Raw genomic sequence first — 26,803 nt, 5'->3', positions numbered from 1 at the left:
TCTATGGTCTCTAGATGAGCCTCAGATTCCTTTGGTTCCTCAAAGGGAAACTCCTTATTGATCACTGGACGTCCCAGGAGGTCTTCCTCACTGGGATTCACGTCCTCCCCTTCCTCTTTGGATTCGTCCATGATGGTTATATCAATGGCCTTGCACTCTCCTTCTGGATTTTCTTCTGTATTGCTTGGGAGAGTACTAGGAGGGATTTCAGTGACTCTTTTACTCAGCTGGCCCACTTATGCTTCCAAATTTCTAATGGAGGATCTTGTTTCATTCATGAAACTCACAGTGGCCTTAGATAGATCAGAGACTAAGTTTGCTAAATTAGAGGTATTTTGTTCAGAGTTCTCTGTCTGTTGCTGAGTGGATGATGGAAAAGGTTTGCTATTGCTAAACCTGTTTCTTCCACCATTATTAAAGCCTTGTTGAGGCTTTTGTTGATCCTCCCATGAGAGATTTGGGTGATTTCTCCATGAGGAATTATATGTGTTTCCGTATGGTTCACCCATGTAATTCACCTCTGCTGTTGCAGGATTCTCAGGATCATAAGCTTCTTCTTCAGAAGATGCCTCTTGAGTACTATTGGATGCAGCTTGCATTCCATTCAGACTCTGAGAAATCATATTGACTTGCTGAGTCAATATTTTATTCTGAGCCAATATGGCATTCAGAGTATCAATTTCAAGAACTCCCTTCTTCATAGGCGTTCCATTACTCACAGGATTCCTCTCAGAAGTATACATGAACTGGTTATTAGCAACCATGTCAATGAGTTCTTGAGCTTCTGCAGGCGTTTTCTTTAAGTGAATAGATCCACCTGCAGAGGTATCCAATGACATTTTAGCTAATTCAGACAGACCATCATAGAATATGTCTAGGATGGTCCATTCTGAAAGCATGTCAGAAGGACACTTTTTAGTCAGTTTTTTGTATCTCTCCCAAGCTTCATAGAGGGATTCACCTTCTTTCTGTCTGAAGGTTTGAACATCCACTCTAAGCTTACTCAGCTTTTGAGGAGGAAAGAACTTGGCTAAGAAAGCCTTGACCAGCTTATCCCAAGAGTTAAGGCTATCCTTAGGTTGAGAGTCCAACCATATTCTAGCTCTGTCTCTCACAGCAAAAGGGAAAAGCATGAGTCTGTAGACTTCAGGATCTTCTCCATTAGTCTTAACAGTATCACATATCTGCAAGAATTCAGTTAAGAACTGAAAAGGATCTTCAGATGGAAGTCCATGAAATTTGTAGTTCTGCTGCATCAGAGAAACTAATTGAGGTTTCAGCTCAAAATTGTTTGCTCCAATGGCAGGAATTGAGATGCTTCTTCCATGTAAATTGGAATTAGGTGCAGTAAAGTCACCAAGCATCCTCCTTGCATTATTATTATTTTCGGCTGCCATTTCCTCTTCCTATTCGAAAATTTCTGAAAGGTGCTTGCTGGATTGTTGTAATTTAGCTTCTCTTAGTTTCCTCTTCAGAGTCCTTTCAGGTCCTTGCTCCTGCTCATATGAAAAAGAGGGACAGAAAAATAATAATAGGGATCCTTTTTACCACAGTATAGAGGTCCCTGTGTGAGTAGAAGAAAAGAAGAAGAAAAAGATTCGAACACAGATGGAAGAGGGGTTTCGAATTTGGGTGAGATGAAGTGTTAGTAGATGAATAAACAAATAGAAGGAGATGAGAGAGAAGGAGAATTTTCGAAAATTATTTTTGAAAAAGAGTTAGTGATTTTCGAAAATAGTTTTTGAAAAAGGTTAGTAATTTTTCGAAAATTAAAATAAAAAATTAAAATAATTAGTTAATTAAAAAGAAATTTTGAAAAAGAGGGAAGATATTTTCGAAAATTAGAGAGAGAGAGTAAGTTAGGTAATTTTGAAAAAGATAAGAAACAAACAAAAAGTTAGTTAGTTAGTTGAAACAAATTTGAAAATCAATTTTGAAAAGATAAGAAGATAAGAAGTTAGAAAGGAAATTTGAAAATCAAATTTTGAAAAAGATAAGATAAAGAGATATTTTTGAAAAGATATGATTGAAATTAGTTTTGAAAAAGATTTGATTTTTTAAAATAACAATTAATGACTTGATTCACAAGAAATCACAAGATATGATTCTAGAACTCAAAGTTTGAATCTTTCTTAACAAGCAAGTAACAAACTTGAAATTTTTGAATCAAAACATTAATTGATGATGTTATTTTCGAAAAGAGGTAATGACCAAATCAGTACCCGAAAGATTCAAACGCTGGCATTTTGGTACCTCACTATTGTTATTGACAAAATAGTCCTTAAAAGATTTTAAAATTTGACAAGCGTACCCACGAGTTCACCGGAGCACATTTCCGGCAAGCATAGTGCTGACATGGCTACTGCATTTTGATGATATGGCAAATACCCTCCCCCACCCTAATTCTTCTCCTTCTCCTTCCCCCTCCCCAACGCACTCCCCCCTTCCCCTTCCTGAATGCATTCTCCCCCCTCCCCAACCTTAATCCTTCTTTCCCCCTCTCTAACCCTAATCCCCCATCCCCAACGTACTCCTCCCTTCCCCTTCCTGAATGTATTCTCCTCCTTCCCCAACCCTAATCCTTCCCTCCCCCTCTCTAACCCTAATCCCCCATCTCTAACGCACTTCCCCCCTCTTCGGTCCAAAATTCCCATTTTTGAACCCTAATCCACTTCCCTTGCCTCTTTGAATTCTAATCCCCTTCCCAACACAGTGTCTCACACTCTCAATTCACTCTCACCCAAAACAGCAGTAGAGCTCAACCTTCTCAGTCTTACAAAGCCAATGTCATCGACGCCGCACTACCGCCATCTCGTCGTCAGATCTTCTGCGTCCGCCAGTGTCTCCTTCATGGCATTGCGTTGTCTGTACGCCTTCACCACTGTTGCCTTCACTGCTTGTATCTGCTTACTGGTAGCCCCCAGTCTTTGCCATGCCTCCTCTGTCTGGGTTCCATCTTGGCTCTATTGTGTCGTGCCCCCTCTGTGTCTGGTGTTCTTCTTCTATTCTTGCTTTGGTGGTGTCTGTATTAAGTTTTGTTTTATTTTATTTTATTTTGATTATTGTATATGAATTTGTTTGTTTTCTCTGAGTTTTATTGTTATTAATCTTTTTGAATGATAATTTAACCTAAAAATTTGGGACAATTCATGATTTGGGGCAACTCTGTTGATGTTGAGGTTGTTGTTGCTGTGAATGGTGGTGTTGAGGGAGGGAGAAGGAAGTGTGCGTTGGGGAAGGGGGAGTGGTGGAGAGAGAGGGTGGTGGGGTTGAGGGAGGGAGGGGTAGTGTGCGTTGGAGAGAGAGAGTGGTGGAGGCTGTTGTTGTTGTTGATGTTAAAGTTGTTGTTGCTGTGAATGGTGGTGTTGAGGGAGAGAGGGAAAGTGTACATTGGGGAGTGGCTTGTGATGCGGCGGGGACTGCGATGGGGGAGAAGTGTGCGTTGGGGATGGGGCTGCGACAGGGAGGGAGAGGGAAGGGGAGGGAGTGTGCGTTGGGGAGGGAACTTTGGGGGTGGTTTGCCAAGTCACCAAAACACGGTGGCCATGTCAGCACTGTGCTTGCCGGAAATGTGCTCCGGTGAACTCGTGGGTACGCTTGTCAAATTTTAAAATTTTTTAAGGATCATTTTGTCAATAACAATAGTGAAGTACCAAAATGTCAGCGTTTGAATCTTTCGGGTACTGATTTGGTCATTACCTCTTTTCGAAAATTAGGAGATAAAGATAAGAAAAATATTTTTGAAAAATATTTTTAAAATTTTCGAAAATAACTAAGAAAAATGAAAAAGATTTGATTTTTGAAAAAGATTTTGAAAAAGATAAGATTTTTAAATTGAAAATTTGATTTGACTCATAAAAACAACTAGATTTTAAAATTTTTTGAAAAAGTCAAATCTAATTTTCAAAATTTTAAGAGAGAAAAAGGGGAAGATAATTTTTTTGATTTTTTGAATTTTTATGATGAGAGAGAAAAACATGAAAATGATGCAATGCATGAAAATTTTGGATCAAAACAATGAATGCATGCAAGAATGCTATGAATGTCAAGATGAACACCAATAACACTTTGAATGTCAAGATGAACATCAAGAACTTATTTTTGAAAAATTTTTAATGCAAAGAAAACATGCAAGACCCCAAATTTAAAAATTTATCATGTATAGACACTATGAATGCAAGAATGCATATGAAAAACAAGAAAAGATGCAAAACATGAAAACATCAAGATCAAACAAGAAGACTTACCAAGAACAACTTGAAGATCATGAAGAACACTATGAATGCATGAATTTTTCGAAAAATGCAAGATGAATATGCAATTGACACCAAACTTTTAACTTGACTCAAGACTCAAACAAGAAACATGAAATATTTTTTATTTTTATGATTTTTTTAAATTTTTTTGGATTTTTCGAAAATTAATGTGAAAAAGAAAAATAAGGATTCCAAAATTTTTAATATGAATTCCAGGAATCTTGTGCTCTTTAGTCTAAAGCTCCAATCTGAGGGTTAGGCATGGCTTAATAGCCAGCCAAGCTTTAGTATGCTATTACATGCATTGAAGTGATTAGTTGAATCCTTAGTCCAAAGGAATTTGGACATGGCTTCACAGCCAGCCAGGATTCAACAAATCATCATGAAACACTAAAATTCATTCTTAAAAATTCTGAAGAAAAATATATTTTTTTTTGAAAACATTTTTTTTTTAAATTTTTTTCGAAAACAAAGGAGAAATTTTTGAAAGGTTTTTGAAAATTTTTTGAAAATAAAACAAAAAGAAAATTACCTAATCTGAGCAACAAGATGAACCGTCAGTTGTTCAAACTCGAACAATCCCCGGCAACGGCGCCAAAAACTTGGTGCACGAAATTGTGATCTCAGGCAACGGCGCCAGAAACTCTGTACGCACGTCTTAATAAATCGTTTTTCATTCACAACTTCGATACAACTAACCAGCAAGTGCACTGGGTCGTCCAAGTAATAAACCTTACGTGAGTAAGGGTCGATCCCACGGAGATTGTTGGTATAAAGCAAGCTATGGTCACCTTGTAATTCTCAGTCAGGCGGATATAAAATAGTTATGGAGTTTTCGAAAATATATAATAAAATAGATAGAAAGTAAGGATAGAAACACTTATGTATATCATTGGTGAGAATTTCAGATAAGCGTATAGAGATGCTTTTGTTCCTCTGAACCTCTGCTTTCCTGCTGTTTTCATCCAATCAGTCTTACTCCTTTCCATGGCTGGCTTTATGTAAGGACATCACCGTTGTCAATGGTTACTTTTTATCCTCTCTGGAAAATGGTCCGATGCGCTCTCACTGCATGGCTAATCGTCTGGAGGCATCACCCTTGTCAATGGCTGCATCTCATCCTCTTTTGAAAATGGTCCAAATGCTCTGTCACAGCACGGCTAATCATCTGAGGTTCTCGATCATACTGGAATAGGATTCACCCTCCTTTTGCGTCTGTCACTACGCCCAGCACTCGCGAGTTTGAAGTTCGTCACAGTCATTCAATCCCAGAGTCCTACTCGGAATACCACAGACAAGGTTTAGACTTTCCGGACTCTCATGAATGCCGCCATCAATCTAGCTTATACCACGAAGATTTTGATTAAGAGATCCAAGAGATACTCATTCAATCTAAAGTAGAACGGAAGTGGTTGTCAGGCACGCGTTCATAGGGAATGATGATGATTGTCACGTTCATCACATTCAGGTTGAAGTGCGAATGAACATCTTAGAAGCGGAACAAGTTGAATCGAATAGAAAAACAGTAGTACTTTGCATTAATCTTTGAGGAACAGCAGAGCTCCACACCTTAATCTATGGAGTGTAGAAACTCTACCGTTGAAAATACATAAGTGAAAGGTCCAGGCATGGCCGAGAGGCCAGCCCCCATGATCTAAGAACCAGGCGTCCCAAGATGTCTAATATAATAGTAAACAGTCCTATTTATACTAAACTAGTTACTAGGGTTTATAGAAGTAAGTAATTGATGCATAAATCTACTTCCGGGGCCCACTTGGTGTGTGCTTGGGCTGAGTTTGAATGTTACACGTGCAGAGGCTCTTTCTGGAGTTGAACGCCAGGTTGTAACGTATTTCTGGCGTTCAACTCTGGTTTGTGACGTATTTCTGGCGTTTAACTCCAGACAGCAGCGTAGAATTGGCGTTCAACGCCCTTTTACGTCATCTAAACTCGGCCAAAGTATGAACTATTATATATTGCTGGAAAGCCCTGGATGTCTATTTTCCAACGCAATTGGAAGCGCGCCATTTTGAGTTCTGTAGCTCCAGAAAATCCACTTTGAGTGCAGGGAGGTCAGAATCCAATAGCATCAGTAGTCCTTCTTCTACCTCTGAATCTGATTTTTGCTCAAGTCCCTCAATTTCAGCCAGAAAATACCTGAAATCATAGAAAAACACACAAACTCATAGTAAAGTCCAGAAATGTGAATTTAACATAAAAACTAATGAAAACATCCCTAAAAGTGACTAGATTCTACTAAAAACATACTAAAAACAATGACAAAAAGCTATAAATTATCCGCTCATCAATTATGCAGCAACAAACTATAAAATATCAAATATTCTAGTCTACCCATGACTAGTAGCTCTTTGCCAATACAAAACAACTTTATCTCCTACTCTTGTCCTCATTTCCAGCAAGTTGAGACAGTGACGTGACATGGAGAGACGACGATGATTTGTCCTCGGACCTGTTGCTTCTTCCATCAGCGATGACGAACTCAGGTAAGGCATGCGAGCGCAACTGAGTGCAAGACAGTGATGACTGACAAGACGGTGACGACTGATGACACAGAGAGCGACGAGGACCTTGAGTGCGAGACCGGAGATGAGAGAGGGAGAGAGCTTAAGATTGAGCCAGTGAGCAAAGAGATGAGAGCTCGAGCTTAAGTGAAAAAAGGGTGAAGAAGGAGATGCCGAGGGCTAGGATTTTTTTGTCGGGTTAGATGGAGAGATTAGTGAGACATTGGGTTTGGGCTTGGGCTTGGACTAGAGCAAGGGAAAGGGAAAGGGTCTAGGGTTAGAGTTTTTTTTAGGGACTTAATTATAATTTTAAATTTTTTAGGTATTTAGATGTTCGCGAAAAAAATAGGAATATATTTGTCTTTTTCTCAAAAAATTTAAACATAATTCGGTTCAGATTATGTAAATCGATCAGATTGATTCGGATCTGATAATTATAATATAGACAATTGAGTTTATTGTTGTTGTTATAATAAATCGATTTTGTTTTGGTATATTAAAAATAAATTATTGACTGATTTAATAACTACTTCCAATAATAATAAGACATTTTTAAATATCTTTGTTAAAGTGGTTACTTTGTTATAACACCGGACAATTACACTTCCTATATATAATAGCTACTCAAACAATCTATCACTAACTTTTCACTATTAGTTTGAATTGATCAAATTCTCTCTCTCTCTCTCAGCTAGTAAAACCTTCATCCATTAGAATATTTGCTTAATGTGGTATTAGCAAAGTCTTGGAGCATTAGACAACTGCTAGATGTTGCTTTTTTATGGAGCTCTAAGAAGCAGAGTGCTGTTGCACGATTGAGCACTGAAGTTGAATATAGAGTAATGGCAGTTGAACTCATTATAACTCCATCAATGTATTGTGACCATCTAAGTGTTGTACTCTTAGCAGCAAAACCAATACTGCATTCGAAGTCTAAATACTTTGAAAAGGACCTTTATTTTGTAAGGAATTATGTGACAAGCAAAGCAATTTATAGATGAGTCATGTTCCAAGATCAGTACAACTAGCTGACATATTGACAAAGGCATTACCAAGTTCTGCATTCTTGAAATTTCCAGAAAAACTTAAGGTCGATGATCTAAGAGGCTACAATGAAAGAGCGACTAATAGAGAGCTCAATAAAAGGATATTCGAGAGGCAACTTGAGGAGTAGAATAGTAGGGAGCATGAAAGAGAACAAGAAAAATGAAATCAAAAGATAGAGTAGATAATTAATAAGTAAGGACATGACAGATAGTTCATGCAAATGTGATAAGAGCTATATAGAATGAGCCAAAGATAAGTTAGTTAGAGCTTTGCTTTCTATTAGTTTAAGTGCATGTTTGGACGCTATTATTTTATTAAAAAAAGATTTTTTTTTAATGAAAAAAGATCTTTTTTTATTTTTTAACGTGTTTGGCAAATTTTTAGTAGTAATAGTAAAAGCACTAATAAAATAAAAAAAAAATCTTTTTTGAGAAGCTGTAATTTACATCTTTTTTTAAAAGATTTTTTTTCCTTAAAAAAAGATGTTTTTCATGTAATAAATAAACAAAAAAGTACTTTTATATTGTTGTACCCAAACATAATTAATTGATAAAAAGACCTTTTTACATGAGATATCCAAACATAAAATTACTTTTACTTTTCTATAAAATCTTTTAAAAAAAGATAATTCGAAAAAAGATCTTTTCTTAAAAGCTCACCCAAACAAACCCTAAGTGATTATTAGATAAGTGATTTTCTGTTATGATAACTGACAAGTGACAACTACACTTCCTATATTTTAAAGCTTCCGAACTAATCTGTTACTAATTTTTCACTATTAGTGCGAATCGATCAAATTCTCTCTCTCAACTCTGCTTTCTTCTCTTTTCTCTTCTTTCTTTCTTATTCTCCTTTTGTCTCATCTTCTGTTGAGTCTGATACCTTTCATTTGCAATACATTAAAAACATAAGTGTCCAACTTTTTAATGAAAATTGTTTCACATGTTGATGTATTCCAATAGGAAAACCGTATATTTAAGGACACAAATTAATTAAATTTACATTTATCATCTCGTGGGGAAAAAAGAATCCACATTCATCCAAGAATCGTCTAGGTGGAACAAAATATTAATTAACAAATTAGAGTATTGTCAATTGTTTGTCAATGTCAACAAACACTATATACAGTAGGTGTATAAACTAAAGGACGATGGAGAAAATAAAATTAAATGAATAAAGCCTAATTTCTCAATAGACTACGTACAACTCTACAAGTATAACTCAATGCCCTACTTATTACGCACCGATAATGTATATGGGGTTTTTGAAACTAAATTGGTAAATTGTTTTCCAAGTAATTTTTCTCCTCTAATGATTTATATAGGATGTCTTTAGGGTTTTTTAATTTTAATATTTATAATTTTATATATGTAATATTTATAATTATTATTTATTATAGTTAATATTATTCAATTATTTGATCGATAATTAAAAATAAAAAAATATAAAATAAATTTAATTAAAAAATACATAATAATATATTTTTAAGGTGAACTCTACTATACCATCTCTTTTTTTTTTTTTTTTTTGGTCAAATGGATTGGACAGCCCCCAATCCTAGGCATTACACCCATGTTTCACACACCCACACAACACACTCACACACACTACCATGGGTACTATGGGTTCTTTGAACCACAACCAGCCTCAGCTGGGATTTGAACCCGGTGCACCTTAGAGCAAGGCAAATATAATTGCCACTCAACCAAGCCTTGCGGTGCTCTACTATACCATCTCTAAAATAAAAGGTAAATTACCCCTGTGATATATACAGTAATTATTGATAAATTATCCTTTTATCAGAACTCTAAGATTCACGTTGTCTTCTCTTTTCTTTATGTTTCTCTTGAAATTTAATAACAATATCATTTTCATCATCTCCACCAAATACACCTCTTTCCTAATTAAAAAAAAAAACTAATGCATTAGTGAGAGCATATTAAACTATTATATTGTTACAAAAAAATTAAATTATTATTCAGATAACAATAAGATAAAATGAAATAAGTATTTTAATATTCACATTCACCTCAAATATTAATTAATTATTTTATTATTCATGCCATTAATTACCTACAAAAATTTTATTCATGGTGCAAATTCATATCTGTCATACAAACTCATATTCTCTTGCTTCTCTCCGAACGTAATATCTTTTAATACGAAAAAATTTTTAGAAAGAAGAGAGCTGAAAAATTGATAGTTGTGCTCGTTGAAATCGGAGATTAAAAACGTAAGAACAAGTTCTAAATCCTAACTTAATTGATTGAAAATAGTTATTCGATTTGAAAGGAATTAGAATTTTAAAATTGGAGAAGAAGAAGTGTATTTGGTGGGGATAATGAAAATTACATTGTTATCAAGTATCAAATGAAACATAGCGTCAATTGAAAAGAAAAGAGAAAATAACGTAAATCTTAAAATTCTAATAGAAAGATAATTATCAATAATCACTGTATATATCACAAAGGGTAATTTACCATTTATTTTAGAGAAGATACGGTAGAATTTACCTATTTTTAAACTGTTTTAGAATAAATTTTTATTATTTCTTAAATATTTTTAACGAGAATTACAAAAACACAAGCGGTTTTATTTCCTCTTAATGGTGTCCTATGTCCATGTAATAATTATTCAGTTGGTACATAAATTCCCTCTCTCCTAGAATTATGTACGAAATGAATAAAACCAATGATAAGATAGAAAACAAGAAAAGCAGAAGAAAACTAAACTAAGTCAAAGTACAAAACAATAAAAGGTTTGCACACTGAATAATAATCAAAAGCTATACATCAAATCAAATAAAATCAAATGGAAAAGCTCCACAGTGACACCTCAGCATCAACCTCCATATCATTCCACTCCCTATGACTACTGCTGCTACTGCCAAAATCGTATCTGAAAAATGGAGGCGGTGATCGTAACGGCTCCTCCGTCATGCTCCGAACCCAATCATGCATGTAATAATCATCGTTGTTAGTATCAACAATCAAATCCTTCTTTACATCTTCTTCCACCCCGCTCTCACCGCTGCAAACCTCGTACTCAGTAACCGCACTGCCCGTCCTTACTGGACGTCGGTTATTACTATAACCGTCCTCAACTGTAACTGTCTTCACAGCTTCCGCGGCCATTCTCCTTATCTCTTCGGCGCCATCAGTAGGCGCCGGGAGCAAAGGGAGTAGTCGCCAGGCAGAGTCTGCGAAGTTGAGGCAGGCTGACTTCCCGCGAAGCGCGAGTGCGGCGACGTCGTGGGCACGCGCCGCCATCTCAGGTGTGGCGTAGGTCCCGAGCCATATCCGTTTGGACTTGGTATTTGGAACGCGAAGCTCGCAGACCCACCTGTTGTTGTTTCTCCTACGCACTCCTCGGTACACCGGGTGCCTCGTTTCCTTGAAGATTCTTCTCCCCGCACGCTTCTTCGGCCTCGATGACGCCAACGTTATCGCTTCGTCGTAGTCGATGGAGGCGTTTGGCGGCGATGACTTGTTATTGTTGGATGAGCTCGCTTCCGAAGAGGAACACGTAGATATGTACTCGTCAAATGATGACTGTCTGAGTTTGTTCATTTGAGAGATAATTAAGTTTATCTTTATATTAAGCAACTAATTGTAATAAGTGAGAAACCCTATTGAAATGAAATGGTACTGTAAGTTGACTAATCCAATATGAGGAGTTAAAGTTTTTTGGGTGGCTGTATAGTGTTTTTTGCTTTGAAACTGAAATATGGTTGAGACCTGAGATGAGTTTGAGTATGAGTTGGAGTGAGTGAGAGAGTATATATATGAAAAGTTTGAAGCACGTGGCTACGATGTTGACGCGCACACGGGACCGCTGGCGTTTTATTGTTGTTATCTTGTTATGTTGTATTATGTCACGCTTTGAGGGTTTAGACTACTACGTACTGGGCCAGGGAGGAAGTGGCAGGCCACGGTTAACACACTTGCTTGCTTCGGCTAGCGCCTAGCAGTTAGTTACAAATTCAAATAATCAAAGGACAGGTATCAACTTCTTAATTAATTTTTAATACTTTTGGGGCACTTTTGAAAGTGAAAAAGAGAGGACAGCTGAGCTAGGTCCTACGTATTGTGGGTCCTACGTTTATGCTGTCTCAACAGAGGGTTCCTTCGTCGTTTTGACCCGGGAAGTGACTCATTTCATTTGACATTTTGCATCTCTATACATGAGTATCAACTTGCGTATAAATCGTGTTTTTATATTCTTTTTTTTACAACCATGACGTATACTTATACTAGTACTTTTGCTAAGAATAGTAATCATGTTATCTAATCAAAAGTGAATTGTGTTAAGACCACATTTATAATATTTTTAGTTAGTATATAACTGTCGTGTTATATTTGATCATGGACCTTTGTATATATTCATCTAGGACATCATTCCTGATCCATATTGATTTACTCTCATTCATGTATCTTGTTTATTTAAAGTAATTAAGATGTTTATTAAAGATATTTAATTTGTTAATAAGATTCAGAATAATATATTTTTTCATCTTAGTTCAGGTTTTTCTTTCATTCTCTCCCCCTCCATCTCTTTTGTAGGGGGAAAAATGGATCGATCTGCTATACTCTATTATTCCAGATTAAACATATTTATCCATGATCATGATTTGAATATCTTTATAACCTATTTGGATGACATGTTTTCTAAGGGATCGGAGCTCATACGCTCAAGCACGCAGGTAAGTTTATCTCTTTCTTTTTCCCTTTCTTTTTGTTAATATTCTCCTTTTCTTCTTCTTCAATTCTTTTCTTCATTCATTTTTTACTTCTTCCTCTATAACTCTTACGTTTTTTTTTTCTTTCTCGTTTCATCATTTTCATCATACTTAATGTTTGAAATTTTTATTTCTTATTTTTCTTCCTAATAAACAACATTTTGAACATGTTATTGTTTTTTCAAAATTCATATTTACTATATATATACACACACAGACATGTACGTCAATTTATTCGTTTGTGGTTCTTATAAACACTAAAGAAAAATATCTTTATTCTATTCCGAATTCATATTTATTTATGTATTTCATATTTACTGATTTTGGCAAACACAAAATTAAAAAACCATTATTTTCCAAAATTCATATTTGCTTGTATATGTATATATATTATGTTTACTAATTTGTAAATATATGAAGGAAGAAAATATGTTTGTTCAAAATCCAGTTATTTGTTATATATATCATGTTTATTGATTTATATATACATAAAGGGAGAAAAACATGTTTATTTTTGTTCAAAATGCATTTACATGTATATATAGATGTCATTGCAAAAGATGTTTATTTTTGTTTAAAATTCGTGTTTATTTATTTATTTATTTATTTATTTATTAGGGCGGGGTGTTTAAAATTCATTCTAGTACGAAACCCGACCTAAACACGAAGTATATTTGTTTAGGTTTAGCTTTGTTATTTTTATCCAGTTTTATTTTCAGCTCAGGTTCGGGTCATGTTTAGAGTAATACAACCTTATTTGAAGCTGTATTTTAGAGTGAAATTAATAATAAAAGATTATATTTTTAAACTTAAGTTAATATTTTTTATATTATATAATATTATTTTTATTTTAAAATAATTTATTTTAATATAAATATGATATAGTGTTTTAGACCCGATTTTTGGGTCTTTTATCGGAGCAGTCTCCGACCCGATTACCCGGGTCTGGACATTCTTCGCGATCTGAACTGGCCTGGTAATACTTAACCAACATTCAAAATCAAATATCCCTCTTATTTTAAACTAACAAGATAAGATAAAATAACGACCGCAAACTATATAAAGGAGCCAAGGGCTCACCCAGCTACACACATTCCTAACCCACACATATACCTTTTAGATCCATTCTGATTTGAGCGTCAGAGTGTATTTGCAGGTACCACCCTCTCCGCTCCAAGAAGATCCGATCTCGTCACCACCTAAGGCCCGCTAGTCCTTAATCCATCTCACAATCCGTACCGACAACTCTCTGTACATTGGCGCCGTTTGTGGAGAACTTACCAAAGCCTCGGCGACATGATGGAAGAATTTGAGGAGTGGTCCTCAGGCCATCACCACAAATTAGACCCACCCAATAGAATGTCGGAACCACGAAACGATATCCCTCCACCAACCCATAAAAAGGTAACCAGCACCGTACACCACCAGCTAACCCCTGAAAGGCGAGAACCAAAAGAAGACGATTGCCACCTTGATAAGACCCGAGCACCTGATGGCATAGAAGAGAAAGCAATCCAGATAATTCAAGAGCTCTACCAGAGAGTACAAACCCTTAAGGGCCGGGTCGCGACCAAAGAGCGATACCAACCGGAACACACAAGTCAAGCGACCTCCAAGAGCCTATCACGACGAGAAACCAGGAAGGAAAGATCACCCGATCAGTGTCATGGAAAACGCCAAAATCATAGTATCTCCCGGGAATCAGAGCTCCATCACGACGACGAAGATAGAAGACACCATCGAGATTCTAAATGAACAAGGAGTGAGCATGTGATAATAGGAGTCACCCCATTCACGGAGAGGATTGGTGCGCGAAAATGAAACTCGCACAACTGAACCGGCAAGTGCACTGGGTCGTCCAAGTAATACCTCAGCTGAGGGAGGGTCGATCCCACGAGGATTGTCGGATTGAGCAAGCTATGGTTATCCTGCATATCTTAGTCAGGCGAATAGAAAGTTGATTGTTGTTTTTGTAGGCGCATAAACAAAACAATAAAGAAAGCAATTAAGAATTGACATAGACACAATAGTGAGAAATCAGTTAAGGCCTTGGAGATGCTTATTCTTCCGGAGTAATACTTCTTACTGACTACTTTAACAATAAGTGATTCATTCAATGGCAAGGCTATGAGTGATTAAGCCAGGGGTATTGGTCATTAATCTCCTCTGATCCAAACCAAAGACCAGCAGTGGTCATTCAATCGGGACGAGGGTGAAGCTCACGCAGTTCAATCTCTGGTAATCTTACTCAAAACGCCAAAGACAAGGTCAGATCTTCCGGATCGGAGAATGATGCTCATTATTCTAGCCTTAACGCCACAGAGACCTCAATTACCCATGACTAACAGGAATTTATGTCACGTATCCCAATTAGCCCAGGTAACTTGTTGGAACCTATAATGTATTCTCAAGCAGTAGCTCAATACTATCTGGCTAAGGCTTCGCAAGAGCTCATGTAGAATAAGGGGACATACTCTCGTTCCACCCGAGATACATAAAGATAAAGAACGACAATACATCATAGAATAGATTCAAACATGTATTAAAGTAGAAAAGTAATAATATTAATCCATGGGAATGAGCAGAGCTCCAATCCTTAACCTAGGATGTTCAGCCGCTCATACTGTACAGAAAATAGTGTATCATAAGTTGGAAGAAGATGAAGATCCCTAACAAGAGTGATCTTTCTTCTAATTATACTAATAACTAGACCTAAAAAGATATTAATAATAATTAGAAATTACAAAAATGATATAGACTAAGCTAAAGGTGCGAAAATCCACTTCTAAGCCCACTTGGTGAGTGTTTGGGTTGAGCTTGGCGTCCAACTTGAGTAAGTGGGCGTTGAACACCCACTAGGGGGTAAATGCGCTGCCTTGTGCTCCCTTGGTGGCGTTGAACGCCAGTTTTGGGCATTCAACGCTGGCCTTGATCCTTCTTGAGCGTTGAATGCCGGAAAAGGGGTAAGTTGGGCGTTCAACGCCCGTTTTGGGCATTCTATTCCAAAGAAAAGTATAGACCATTATATATTGATGGAAAGCCCTGAAAGTTATCTTTTCAACACCATAAAGAGCGCATCAATTGGACCGCTGTAGTTCCAGAAATGCTCGTTTTGATATTTGGAGGTTAGGATTTGACAACATTTGCTATCATTTCTTTGCTTCTGAATCAGACTTTGCCAAAACTTGCCAATTTCACCCAAAAATCACCTAAAATCATAGGAAAAATATAAAAACTCAAAGTAGTATCCAAAATATGAATTTTGCACTATAACCTACTAAAACATAATAAAACTTAACAAAATACAACTAAAAACACTAAGAAAACAGTGCCAAAAAGGGTATAAAATATTCGCTCATCAAGGATCCTAAAGGATAAGCTACCTAAGGGTTTTAACAAACCAACCGATATTAAATATAATGGCACCAAAGATCTCCAAGAACACCTAACAGCCTTCGAAGCCAAGATGAAGATGGAAGGAGCTACCGACACGGTTTAGTGTATGACTTTCTCGGTGACCTTGGCTGGACCAGCGATCAAGTGGTTTAACACTTTTCCAAATGGTTTGATCGCCAGCTTTGAGGACATCTCCAGCAAGTTCATGACACAGTTCACCACTAGGATTGCAAAAGCAAAACACCCAATTAGCCTGCTCGGAACCATGCAGTGGCAAGACGAACCCACGAGGAAGTACCTCGATAGGTTCAACGACGAGTGCCTAATGGTAGAGGGGCTCACAGATTCCATGGCTAGCCTCTGTCTAACCAAGGTCTCATGAATGAAGACTTCCATATGCACCTCATGACCAAACCGGTCTGGACCATGTATGAAATCTAGAGCATCGCCAGGGAATACATAAATGACGAAGATGTAAGCCATATCGTGGCAGCCAATAAACGCAGAACGACAACATAGAACCCCGCGATAACCCCTCGCCCAAAGACACCTTAAAAGAGTACTTCAAATCCATTACTCCTAACTTGCCACCCAGGGTGGGAAAGGTCACGAACTACACCCCCTGCCAGCCCCAATCAAGGAGATCTATCACCAAATAGCAGAGCGTGGAATTCTCCCGAAAGCACAACAATTGAAGGAACGAACAGGAGGTAACAAGAGCTTATACTGTGAGTATCATAAATGATACAGACATAAGACTCAAGACCATTTTGATCTAAAGGACGCTCTCGAACAAGTCATTTGAGATGGAAAACTCCCCGAGTTTGCCAAAATTATTCGAGAACCTAGGAAAACTGAAAGGGAAAGATCGCTAGAGCAGGAAGGATGCAATCCCAGAATGGTATGACAAGCGCACCAGGAAAGCCCGGAGACCGACCCAACCATAATAGTAAACGTGATCACAGGAAAAGACAAGCCAAAAAAATCCAAGTCAGCATTAAAAAAAGATCTCAGGGTGCTAGCCGTGAAAAACAACACACCAACCTGTTCCCTCCCGATAGCAATCACGTTCTCCCCAATGACTGCCAACACGGCACCTCGGCGGGAGATGCCTGATAAACCACTATTTTATGGTTTATCTTGTGCTAATTTGAGTGGTTTTTATCAACTCTTCACTCACTTATTCATACTATTTGCATAGTTTTACAATTCCTTCCTAGTTTTATGCAATGATTGAAAACCTGCCTCCTAAGCCTTTAATTTGTGTATTTTAATTTCTCCTTTATACCAGTCGATGCCGTGATCTGTGTATTAAGTATTTTAGGCTTTATAGGGCAGGAAAGGCTTAGAGAATGGAGAGGAAGCTTGCAAAAAATGGAAGGAGCACAAGAAATAAAGGAGACAACTAGCGAGAAGTGACGCGCACGCATGGCTCACACGTGCACGCGAAACGGAGAAAATCACAGCGACGCGTGCGCGTGCCTGACGCGTACGCGTGGAAAGGAAATTCGGCCAGCGACGCGCACGCGTGACCGATGCGTACGCGTGACATGCGCGATCTGCAGAAAATTCAGAAAATGTTGGGGGTGATTTCGGGCTGTGTTTTGACCCAGTTTTCGGCCCAGAAACACAGATTAGAGCCAGGAAACATGCAGAGACTCAGTGGACATTCAAACATTCTCATTACGCATAGTTTTAGTTTAGTTTTGGAATCTTAGAGAGAATACTACTCCTTCCTCTAGGTTTCCTTTCATTAATAGTTTAGAGTTTCATGCTTTTGCTTTTGGATACTGAGAAGACTCATTACCTCCTTGGAAGTTTTATTGTTCTAGTTTGTTTTCTTACTCTTCTACCCTTTATTGCCATTAACTCTATTTGGATAAGTATGTTGCATTTTGGGATTTATTAATATAAGAACCTATTTTATTTTTAATTACTTTTTAATTATTGTTTATCATGTCTTCCTTATATTTCCTTTTTAATTTTGTGAAGTTTACAATCATGATAATGGAGTAGTTTCCCAACTTGATTGGGAGTTGATTAAAAGGAGAACCTTGAGTTAGAATACTCAAGTGTTAATCCTCGCGCATAGTTGATGACTGACAACTCTAATCTCTAACTCTAATCCTTCCTAAGGAGAGGATTAGGACCTGAGGATATAGCTTGTTAGTTAGTTACTTGACTTTCCCTTATTCATTAAGGGATGACCAGGTAGACCAACAACGTTTTAGGATTGTACTTGAGGAAATCCAACAAGGACAGAAATTCCAATTAATCATCTCCCGGTCAAGGATTTTAATTGAATTAAATAAATTCTCTGGTTAATTTCCATTGCTTAATTTTATAATAATTTATTTTCCTACTTCTCAAACTCAAAATTTATGGGAAAACCTCTAACCAATAAGCTTCACTCTTTTGTCAACTCGTTGAGAGACGACCTGGGATTCATACTCCCAGTATTTTTAATTCTAATTTTGTGACAACCCTTTTTAATTGATAAGCGGATTTTAGCTGGTTAAGAACTGTACTTGCAACGTATTTCTTTTATTAATTTTTTAACTGGTCAATTTCTGCCTGCATCAATTTTTGGCACCGTTGCCGGGGAGTTGCAATAGTGTGCTAATTTATTGGTTGGAATTTATTTATTTAAATTTTATTTTATTTTGTTTTATTACCATGAGCTGTATGTTCCTTTCATTGAATGATGCGTTCACTGCCTGATCCGAGCTTAGCCGCTTTTGATCCTGAAATTGAAAGAACTCTTTCACGTATTAGGCGAGCTCGGCGTCGGTTAGCCTCTGAAGGTGGTGAAGTGGTTATTGCCAATTCACCAGTCTTATCTGAGAGCGAATCTGAACCGCCATTTGAGGAGGAAACAAGCTCCTCTACTACTGATTCAGTTGATTCACGTGCAGGTAACATGGCAGCACCCAGGAGAATTACCCTCCAGGAGGCAGGAGCCCCAGATTTTACCCTGCAAGCGTATCAAGCGCATCACCCAGATCTAGCTGCAGATTTTGAACTGAAGACGTCACTAATCAACTTGATACCCAAGTTTCATGGCTTACCTGCTCAGGAGCCCATAAAGCACCTCAGGAATTTTCAGACAGCCTGTTCTACTGTTAGGCGTTATGGTGCAGATGAGACTACTATTTTGCTAATCGCCTTCCCGTTTTCTCTTGAGGGAAAGGCGAGGGAGTGGTACTACACTCAACCGGAGGCAGTAGTTACCAATTGGGACACGCTTAGGAGGGAGTTCCTGGACAAATACTTTCTAGCTGAAGTTACAGACAGACTGCGGAAGGAGATCTCCTGCATTATCCAAGGAGAATTAGAGACCCTCTACGAATACTGGGAACGTTTTAGGAACCTCTTAGACTCATGTCCCCACCACAAGATTGATGAGATGGTGTTGATCAGTTACTTTACACAAGGTATGAAGCCTCAAGATAAAACTACATTAGATGTTGCAAGTAATGGCTCTCTGAAGAAGTACAAGACGGCGACAGAAGTGTTGTAGCTGATCGCTGATCTAGCTGAATCTACCCGGAACACTAGACATAGGACCAACCATCCTAGGACTGTTGCGAAGGTGTCCTCTAGTGGTGAGACTGCTGCTTTTACTAAAGCTCTGGGGGAGGTGACCAATCTACTGAAGCAGATAAATCTGAATCAACAACAATCTTAACCACCCTCACCCCAACATAGTCAACAACTGGTTCCTCAGAGAGTATGTGGGATATGTGTTGATTATAGTCATTATACTGATGAGTGTCCACAGCTCAAACAAGAGGACAACACCTTGGCAGCTACTCACAATTTCTATGACCGCCCAAATCAAGGCTCCTATCAACAAGGCGGCAACTACAACCAAGGTGGGAACTATAAGCAAAGTTGGCAAGATAACTCCAACCATGGCTGGAGAGATAATTCCAACTATGGCTGGAGGGACAAATATAACAGAGGAGGCAGAGACAACCAGAGAAATCAGAGGTGGAATAATAACAATAACAGACAGCAGAACCAGAACCAGCCTTACAGAGCACCTCACCTAAGGCAATCCCAAGCACCTTAGAATAACCAACAGCAGGCCCCTCAAATCACTTACCACTCCTCTTCTAATGACGAGTTGCTTCAGTCCCTTGCACAAGGACAAAAGACCATGGAAAGTACACTTAACGGTCTAACTTCAGCTATACAAGCTCTCGTCTCCCAGATGGGATCATCGAATACTTCTAACACTCAACCGGCAAGCTCCAGTGGAATTCCCTCTCAATCCTTACCCAATCCCAAGGGTGGCATCAATACCATCACTTTGAGGTCCGGAACCACACTGCAAGAGAGGAATCTGGAGGAGCCAAGCCCATAGGAACACGCCCCAGATGCAGACATGGTTGAAGTGAAGGATGTTGAAGAGGAAGATGAAGTGAAAGACATGGTTGAAGAAGAAGCAGCTCAACTGAGGAGTGGAGAACCCAAGCAAGCTGAAACTATAAGAGATGCCATTCCTATCCCATTTCTACACCTTGCAAGGAAGTCCAGGAAACAGATGGAACTTGATCCTAAAATGGTAGAAATCTTAAAAAATGTTGAGGTAATTATTCCCTTTTTTGATGTTATTCAGCAAGTACCTAAATATGCAAAATTTCTAAAGGATCTGTGCATACATAAGGATCAAGCTATTCACAATATTCACATATATACAATAACCAATAACACAACACCATTACAACTCCCCCGGCAACGGCGCCATTTTGATGATTGGACTTTTTCACGGTTTAGAATTCAAAAATGAAATCTGAGGTCTCGTTGCAAGTATAGTTTCTAAACCAAACAATAATTCTTTCATACAAAAATTTGTTTGTCACAAGTACAAACCCCTAAAATCTATAAATTGAAGTATTTAAACCTCGGGTCGTTCTCCCTAGGAATTGCAATAAAGTGTCTTGTTATTGGTTATGAGTTATATTTGGGGTTTTTGATAAGAGGCATGAAAAGTAAATGGAAATGAAAATAAACTAACAACTAAAGAGGTCTTGGCAAGGGTTGGTGGTCAAGGATCTCTATCCTAATCACTAACCACAACATGAGAATTGGCAAGGACCAACCCCACTAAGTTAACCCCTAACTAATAGTAGAGGAAAGTCAAGTGAGCTATGTCAATCCAAGTCCATAAGTCCTAGTTCTCCACCAAATCAATTAGTGAGATCTAGAGTTAATGGCTCCCAATCGTCAATCACTTGGACATTAGTAACTCAAGAGTTCCTAAGTTACTTTTCCAAGGCAAGAGCATAAAATTCTACTCTAAAATCCAACTAAGCATTTTGTCAAATACTTGGAAGGCATGAAAGAAAAGCATAGTAAATTGCAAGAATTAAAGGAATCTACAACTACAAAAGTAGAGATTAACAATAGAAAGGCAAAACAATAGAAAAGTAAACTCATAACTAAAAGAAGCATTTTAACAAACACATAGAAGGCAATAAAAGTAAACAACATGAATTGCAAGAATTAAAGAGAGATCTAACTAGAATAGCAAGAGATCAACAATAGAAAAGAAAAACAATTATGAAACAACAAAGAACTTACCAATTGCATTGAAGAAGAAATGTAGATCTACAAAAGAAAGTTCATAAACTACAACTAATAATACAAGGGAATTACAAGAGAAGAAGAATTCTACAACTACAAGAGAACAATTAAGGAAAGGAAAGGAAAATTAGAAGAGAGAAGAAGAAGTAGATCTAGATCTAAAACCTAATTCTAATTCTAATTCTAGAGAGAAGTGAGAGCTTCTCTCTCTAGAAACTAACTAAAGCATGACAAAACTAAAAAAAAAACTAAACTAATGACTAGATGTCTCATCTCTCTTCAATCCTTGGGTTAAATAACATAAAAAATGAGTTGGATTGGGCCTACAAGGCTTTAGAATTCGCTGGCCACTAATTTGCTTTTAATGAATCACGTGTAAATTGGCGCGTATGCGTACATACCACGTGCGCGCCCCCTAAACGTGATGCAACTATGACAAATCTTATATCATTTCAAAGCCTCGAATGTTAGCTTTGCAACGCAACTAGAACCGCATTATTTGTACTAGGACATGTTATCTCTAATACTGGTATATCTGTAGATCCAGCAAAGGTAAATGTCATTTCTAGTGTACCTTGCCCCTCCTCCGTGAGAAAAGTTCGTTCGTTCCTTGGCCATGCAGGTTTCTACCGGAGATTCATCAAGGACTTCAGTAAGGTAGCACTGCCCTTATCGAGACTTCTGCAGAAGGATGTAGAATTCGAGCTGAGTGAGGACCGCATAAAGGCGTTCGATAAGCTAAAGATCACCTTGATTCAAGCTCCAATTGTGAGAGGACCAGACTGGAGCCAGCCCTTTGAGATTATGTGTGATGCCTCCAACCATGCTGTAGGAGCGACGCTGGCCCAGCACGCAGGTAAGGATCTTTTCGTAATTACTTATGCTTCCAAGATATTAGACGCTGCTCAGTCTAATTACACTACCACTAAAAAAGAGCTTCTTGCTATTGTTTTTGCTCTGGATAAATTCCGAGCTTATTTACTTGGTACTAAGGTGGTAGTGTACTCAGACCATGCGACTCTAAAGTACTTATTAGCCAAAAAAGAGTCCAAACCAAGGCTAATACGATGGATATTACTGCTACAAGAATTTGATTTAGAAATTAAGGATAGGAGTGGTTCTCAGAATTTAGCGGCGGATCACTTGAGTCGCATTGAGCACATTAAAGATGACTTCACTCCTATCAACGGTGCTTTTCCTTTTGACAGCTTGCATGCAATATCTGAAGTAGTTCCTTGGTATGCACCTGTAGCTAATTATCTAGTCAGCCATACTTTTCCTCCCAATTTTACTAAGCACGAGAGGGACAAGCAGAAAAGCGAGTCCAAATATTATATATGGGATGATCCCTATTTGTGGAGGTATGGTGCTGACCATATAATTATGAGACGTGTGCCTCAATCAGAATTCCAGTCTATTTTAGAGGCTTACCACTCATCTGAGAGTGGTGGAAATTTTGGTCCTCAAAGGACAGCTAGAAAAATCTTAGACTGTGGATTCTGGTGGCACACTCTTTTTAAAGATGCTACTGCTTTTTTTAAATCTTGTTCCCCATGCCAAAGGTTTGGTAACATATCCAAGAAGGATGAGATACCTCAATGATGATTGGACTTTTTGACGGTTTAGAATTCACAAATAAAATCTGAGGTCTCGTTTCAAGTATAGTTTCTAAACCAAACAATAATCTTTTCATACAAAAATTTGTTTGTCACAAGTACAAACCCCTAAAATCTATAGACCGAAGTATTTAAACCTCGGGTCGTTCTCCCTAGGAATTGAAATAAAGTGTCTTGTTATTGGTTATGAGTTATATTTGGGGTTTTTGATAAGAGGCATGAAAAGTAAATAGAAATGAAAATAACCTAACAACTAAAGAGGTCTTGGCAAGGGTTGGTGGTCAAGGATCTCTATCCTAATCACTAACCACAACATGAGAATTTTCAAGGACCAACCCCACTAAATTAACCCCTAACTAATAGTAGAGGAAAGTCAAGTGAGCTATGTCAATCCAAGTCCATAAGTCCTAGTTCTCCACCAATTCAATTAGTGAGATCTAGAGTTAATGGCTCCCAATTGTCAATCACTTGGACATTAGTAACTCAAGAGTTCCTAAGTTACCTTCCCAAGCCAAGAGCATAAAATTATACTCTAAAATCCAACCAAGCATTTTGTCAAACACTTGGAAGGCATAAAAGAAAAGCATAGTAAATTGCAAGAATTAAAGGAATCTACAACTACAAAAGTAGAGATTAACAATAGAAAGGCAAAACAATAGAAAAGTAAACTCATAATAAAAGAAGAATTTTAACAAACACATAGAAGGCAATAAAAGTAAACAACATGAATTGCAAGAATTAAAGAGAGATCTAACTAGAATAGCAAGAGATCAACAATAGAAAAGGAAAACAATTATGAAACAACAAAGAACTTACCAATTGCATTGAAGAAGAAATGTAGATCTACAAAAGAAAATTCATAAACTACAACTAACAATACAAGGGAATTACAAGAGAAGAAGAATTCTACAACTACAAGAGAACAATTAAGGAAAGGAAAGGAAAATTAGAAGAGAGAAGAAGAAGTAGATCTAGATCTAAAACCTAATTCTAATTCTATTTCTAGAGAGAAGTGAGAGCTTCTCTCTCTAGAAACTAACTAAAGCATGATAAAACTAAAATAAAACTAAACTAATGACTAGATGTCTCATCCCTCTTCAGTCCTTGGGTTAAATAACATCAGAAATGAGTTGGATTGGGCCCATAAGGCTTTAGAATTTGCTGGCCACTAATTTGCTTTCAATGAATCACGTGCAAATCGGCACATACGCGTACATACCACGTGCGCGCCCTCTAAACGTGATGCAACTATGACAAATCTTATATCATTTTAAAGCCTCGGATATTAGCTTTGCAACGCAACTAGAACCGCATTATTTGGACCTCTGTATCTCAAGTTATGGTTGATTAAGTGCGTAGAGGTCGGCTTGACAGCTTTTGCGATTCCTTCATTCTTTCATGAGTTCTCCATTTTTTCATGCTTTTCCTTCATTCCCTTGATCCAATCCTTGCCTCCTAAATCTGAAATCACTTAACAAACATATCAAGGCACCTAATGGAATCAAGGTAAATTAAATTTAGCTATTGTAAGACCTAAAAAGCATGTTTTCATTCTTAAGCACAATTAAAGGAGAAGTTATAAAACCATGCTATTTCATTGAATAAATGTGGGAAAAGATGATAAAACCCTCTAAATTTAACACAAGATAAACCCTACAAATGGGGTTTATCAACCTCCCCACACTTAAACCAAGCATGTCCTCATGCTTAAACCAAGAGAAAGCAAAGGATATCAACATTTATTACATGAAATCTAACTAAATGCACCCTACCTATATGCAACTATCTACATGAATGCAATTGTTTGGTCAAAATAAATCAATTCCCAAGAAGCCTATATGCACAAGGGCTAAGGGCTAGCAAGTCTAATCCACAATTGAATTGAGTTATTAAATATTTTTACAAACTTGCAAGAAAAGTGATGATTATAGGTGAAAACATGTAATTGAGCATCAAACCCTCACCGGATGTGTTTGCACTCTATTCGCTCAAGTGTTTAGGGTTGATTCACTCAATTCTCCCCTAATCATGCTTTCCAAGATTTATTTTTCTTCTAATAATCGACATTTATTTCATGCATGCATACAAGTATCATGAGGTCTTTTCATTGGTTGTAATGGGGCTAAGGTCAAGGTAGGATGCATATATGGTTAAGTGAGCTTGAAATTTGAATCTTTGATAAGCTTAGACTTCCCACCTAGCCTATGACACTCTATACAATTCAAAAGCTAACCTAACTACCCATTTTTCTCACTTTTTCACATACTCATGCATTTTCTTTTCATTTCACAACACTTATGCATTGATCCTTATTGAGCTTTGCTTTAGGGCATTTTGTCCCCTTTTTATTTCTTTCTTTTTTTTTCTTTGTTTCTTTCTTTTTCTATTTTTTCTTTTCTTTTTTTTTATTTTTTTCTTTCTTTCTTTCATATACAAGAATGTCAATGCATAAGGTCTATACATTTAATCAATACATGAGCATGTACCCAATTTCCAATATTTACAACAAAAATGCAAAACTACCCTTTTATTCAACCAATGTCCCAAGTTTTCCCACACTTGAATGTTACACACACACTAGCATAAGCTAATCAAAGATCCAAATAAAGGACGTTTATTTTTTTTGCTTTAGGGCTTGTAATGTGCTAAATTAAAGAACAAAGTGGGTTAATCGTAGGCTCAAATTGGCTAACAATGGAAGATAAAAGGTAAGGCTATTTGGGTAAGTGAGCTACATGAAATGATGGCCTCAATCATATAAATGCATGAATACACAAAATAATAGATATAAAGAATCAAACAAATCAAAGATTGCAATCATAGAAAGAGAATAATGCACACAAGGAAAATAAGTGGTTATAAGATGTAACCACACCATTAGGCTCAAATCTCACTTGCTTGTGTTCTTAGCTCAAAAACATGATCCACAATATATATATAATTCAAGCAAGTTTTATGAAAAGTTTTCACTCAAATCAATTGGTGCCCTATAGATAGAAATCTTGAAAAATTTTCACTATTTTGACTAAGCTTATTGTGTATATATATGCAAAAAATAAGAAAATGCAAGTAAAAATTCTAAAAACCTAAAAATGAAATGCAAAAGTGTTGAGATTAAAAACTTGTCATCCAAAATCGCCGACCGGTCGGATGACCTCCCCACACTTAAAAGTTTGCACTGTCCTCGGTGCATGCAAAGATGAGCAAGGGGGTACGGCGACTTGCCGAGTTGCTACCTTTAGCTGGTAGGTCAACTGGTGCTGCGCATTCTTTCTTCCGCTTCCGTTATTACTTGTGGTGCATCGTTCATGAAAAAAAAATAGAAAATAACATCATAAGATAAGAAAATACAAAAGCAAGGAAGCATACATTGTTGGAATGAGGTAATAATCACTAGAATTGAGTGAGTGAATTAGTGTGACAGTAATGACAAATGAGTGTGTGAATTCTAAATTAGGTGACTTTTAGAACACACACTAGTACAAAAAGTGATGTCACAAAAGAAGCATGCACTTCACTTATCCTAGTGTACTTGAGATGCTTTAAGTAAACTTGTAAGTTAAAACAAGCATTAAAGAAGCATAAGAGCATTCAAGCTATAAGCATATGGATGCATATAATCATGAAATACAATGC

The 26,803-nt window shown here is 37.3% G+C and overlaps 1 protein-coding gene and 1 non-coding gene across 2 annotated transcripts; one reads left to right on the top strand and one right to left on the bottom strand.

The window, feature by feature from the left end:
* Nucleotides 1-893: 893 nt before the first annotated feature.
* On the top strand, nt 894-1,001 carry LOC112724831 (small nucleolar RNA R71). Its single transcript, XR_003163975.1, has one exon. It is a non-coding gene; the product is annotated as a small nucleolar RNA R71 (small nucleolar RNA).
* Nucleotides 1,002-10,397: 9,396 nt separating this feature from the next.
* Nucleotides 10,398-11,575, bottom strand: LOC112722106 (dehydration-responsive element-binding protein 1E). Its single transcript, XM_025773081.2, has one exon. It carries the CDS (start codon nt 11,392-11,394, stop codon nt 10,633-10,635), a length of 762 nt encoding a protein of 253 aa, XP_025628866.1. The 5' UTR covers nt 11,395-11,575; the 3' UTR covers nt 10,398-10,632.
* Nucleotides 11,576-26,803: the final 15,228 nt, after the last annotated feature.

This window comes from Arachis hypogaea, chromosome 11 (genome assembly GCF_003086295.3).
Source record: "Arachis hypogaea cultivar Tifrunner chromosome 11, arahy.Tifrunner.gnm2.J5K5, whole genome shotgun sequence".
NCBI classification, from domain to species: Eukaryota; Viridiplantae; Streptophyta; class Magnoliopsida; order Fabales; family Fabaceae; genus Arachis; species Arachis hypogaea.
This window is presented reverse-complemented; position numbering and strand designations above follow the sequence as displayed.

What these genes read in the sequence shown, in the direction of transcription:
- LOC112722106 (XM_025773081.2), bottom strand. Translation starts at nt 11,394, where the DNA reads ATGAACAAACTCAGACAGTCATCATTTGACGAGTACATATCTACGTGT.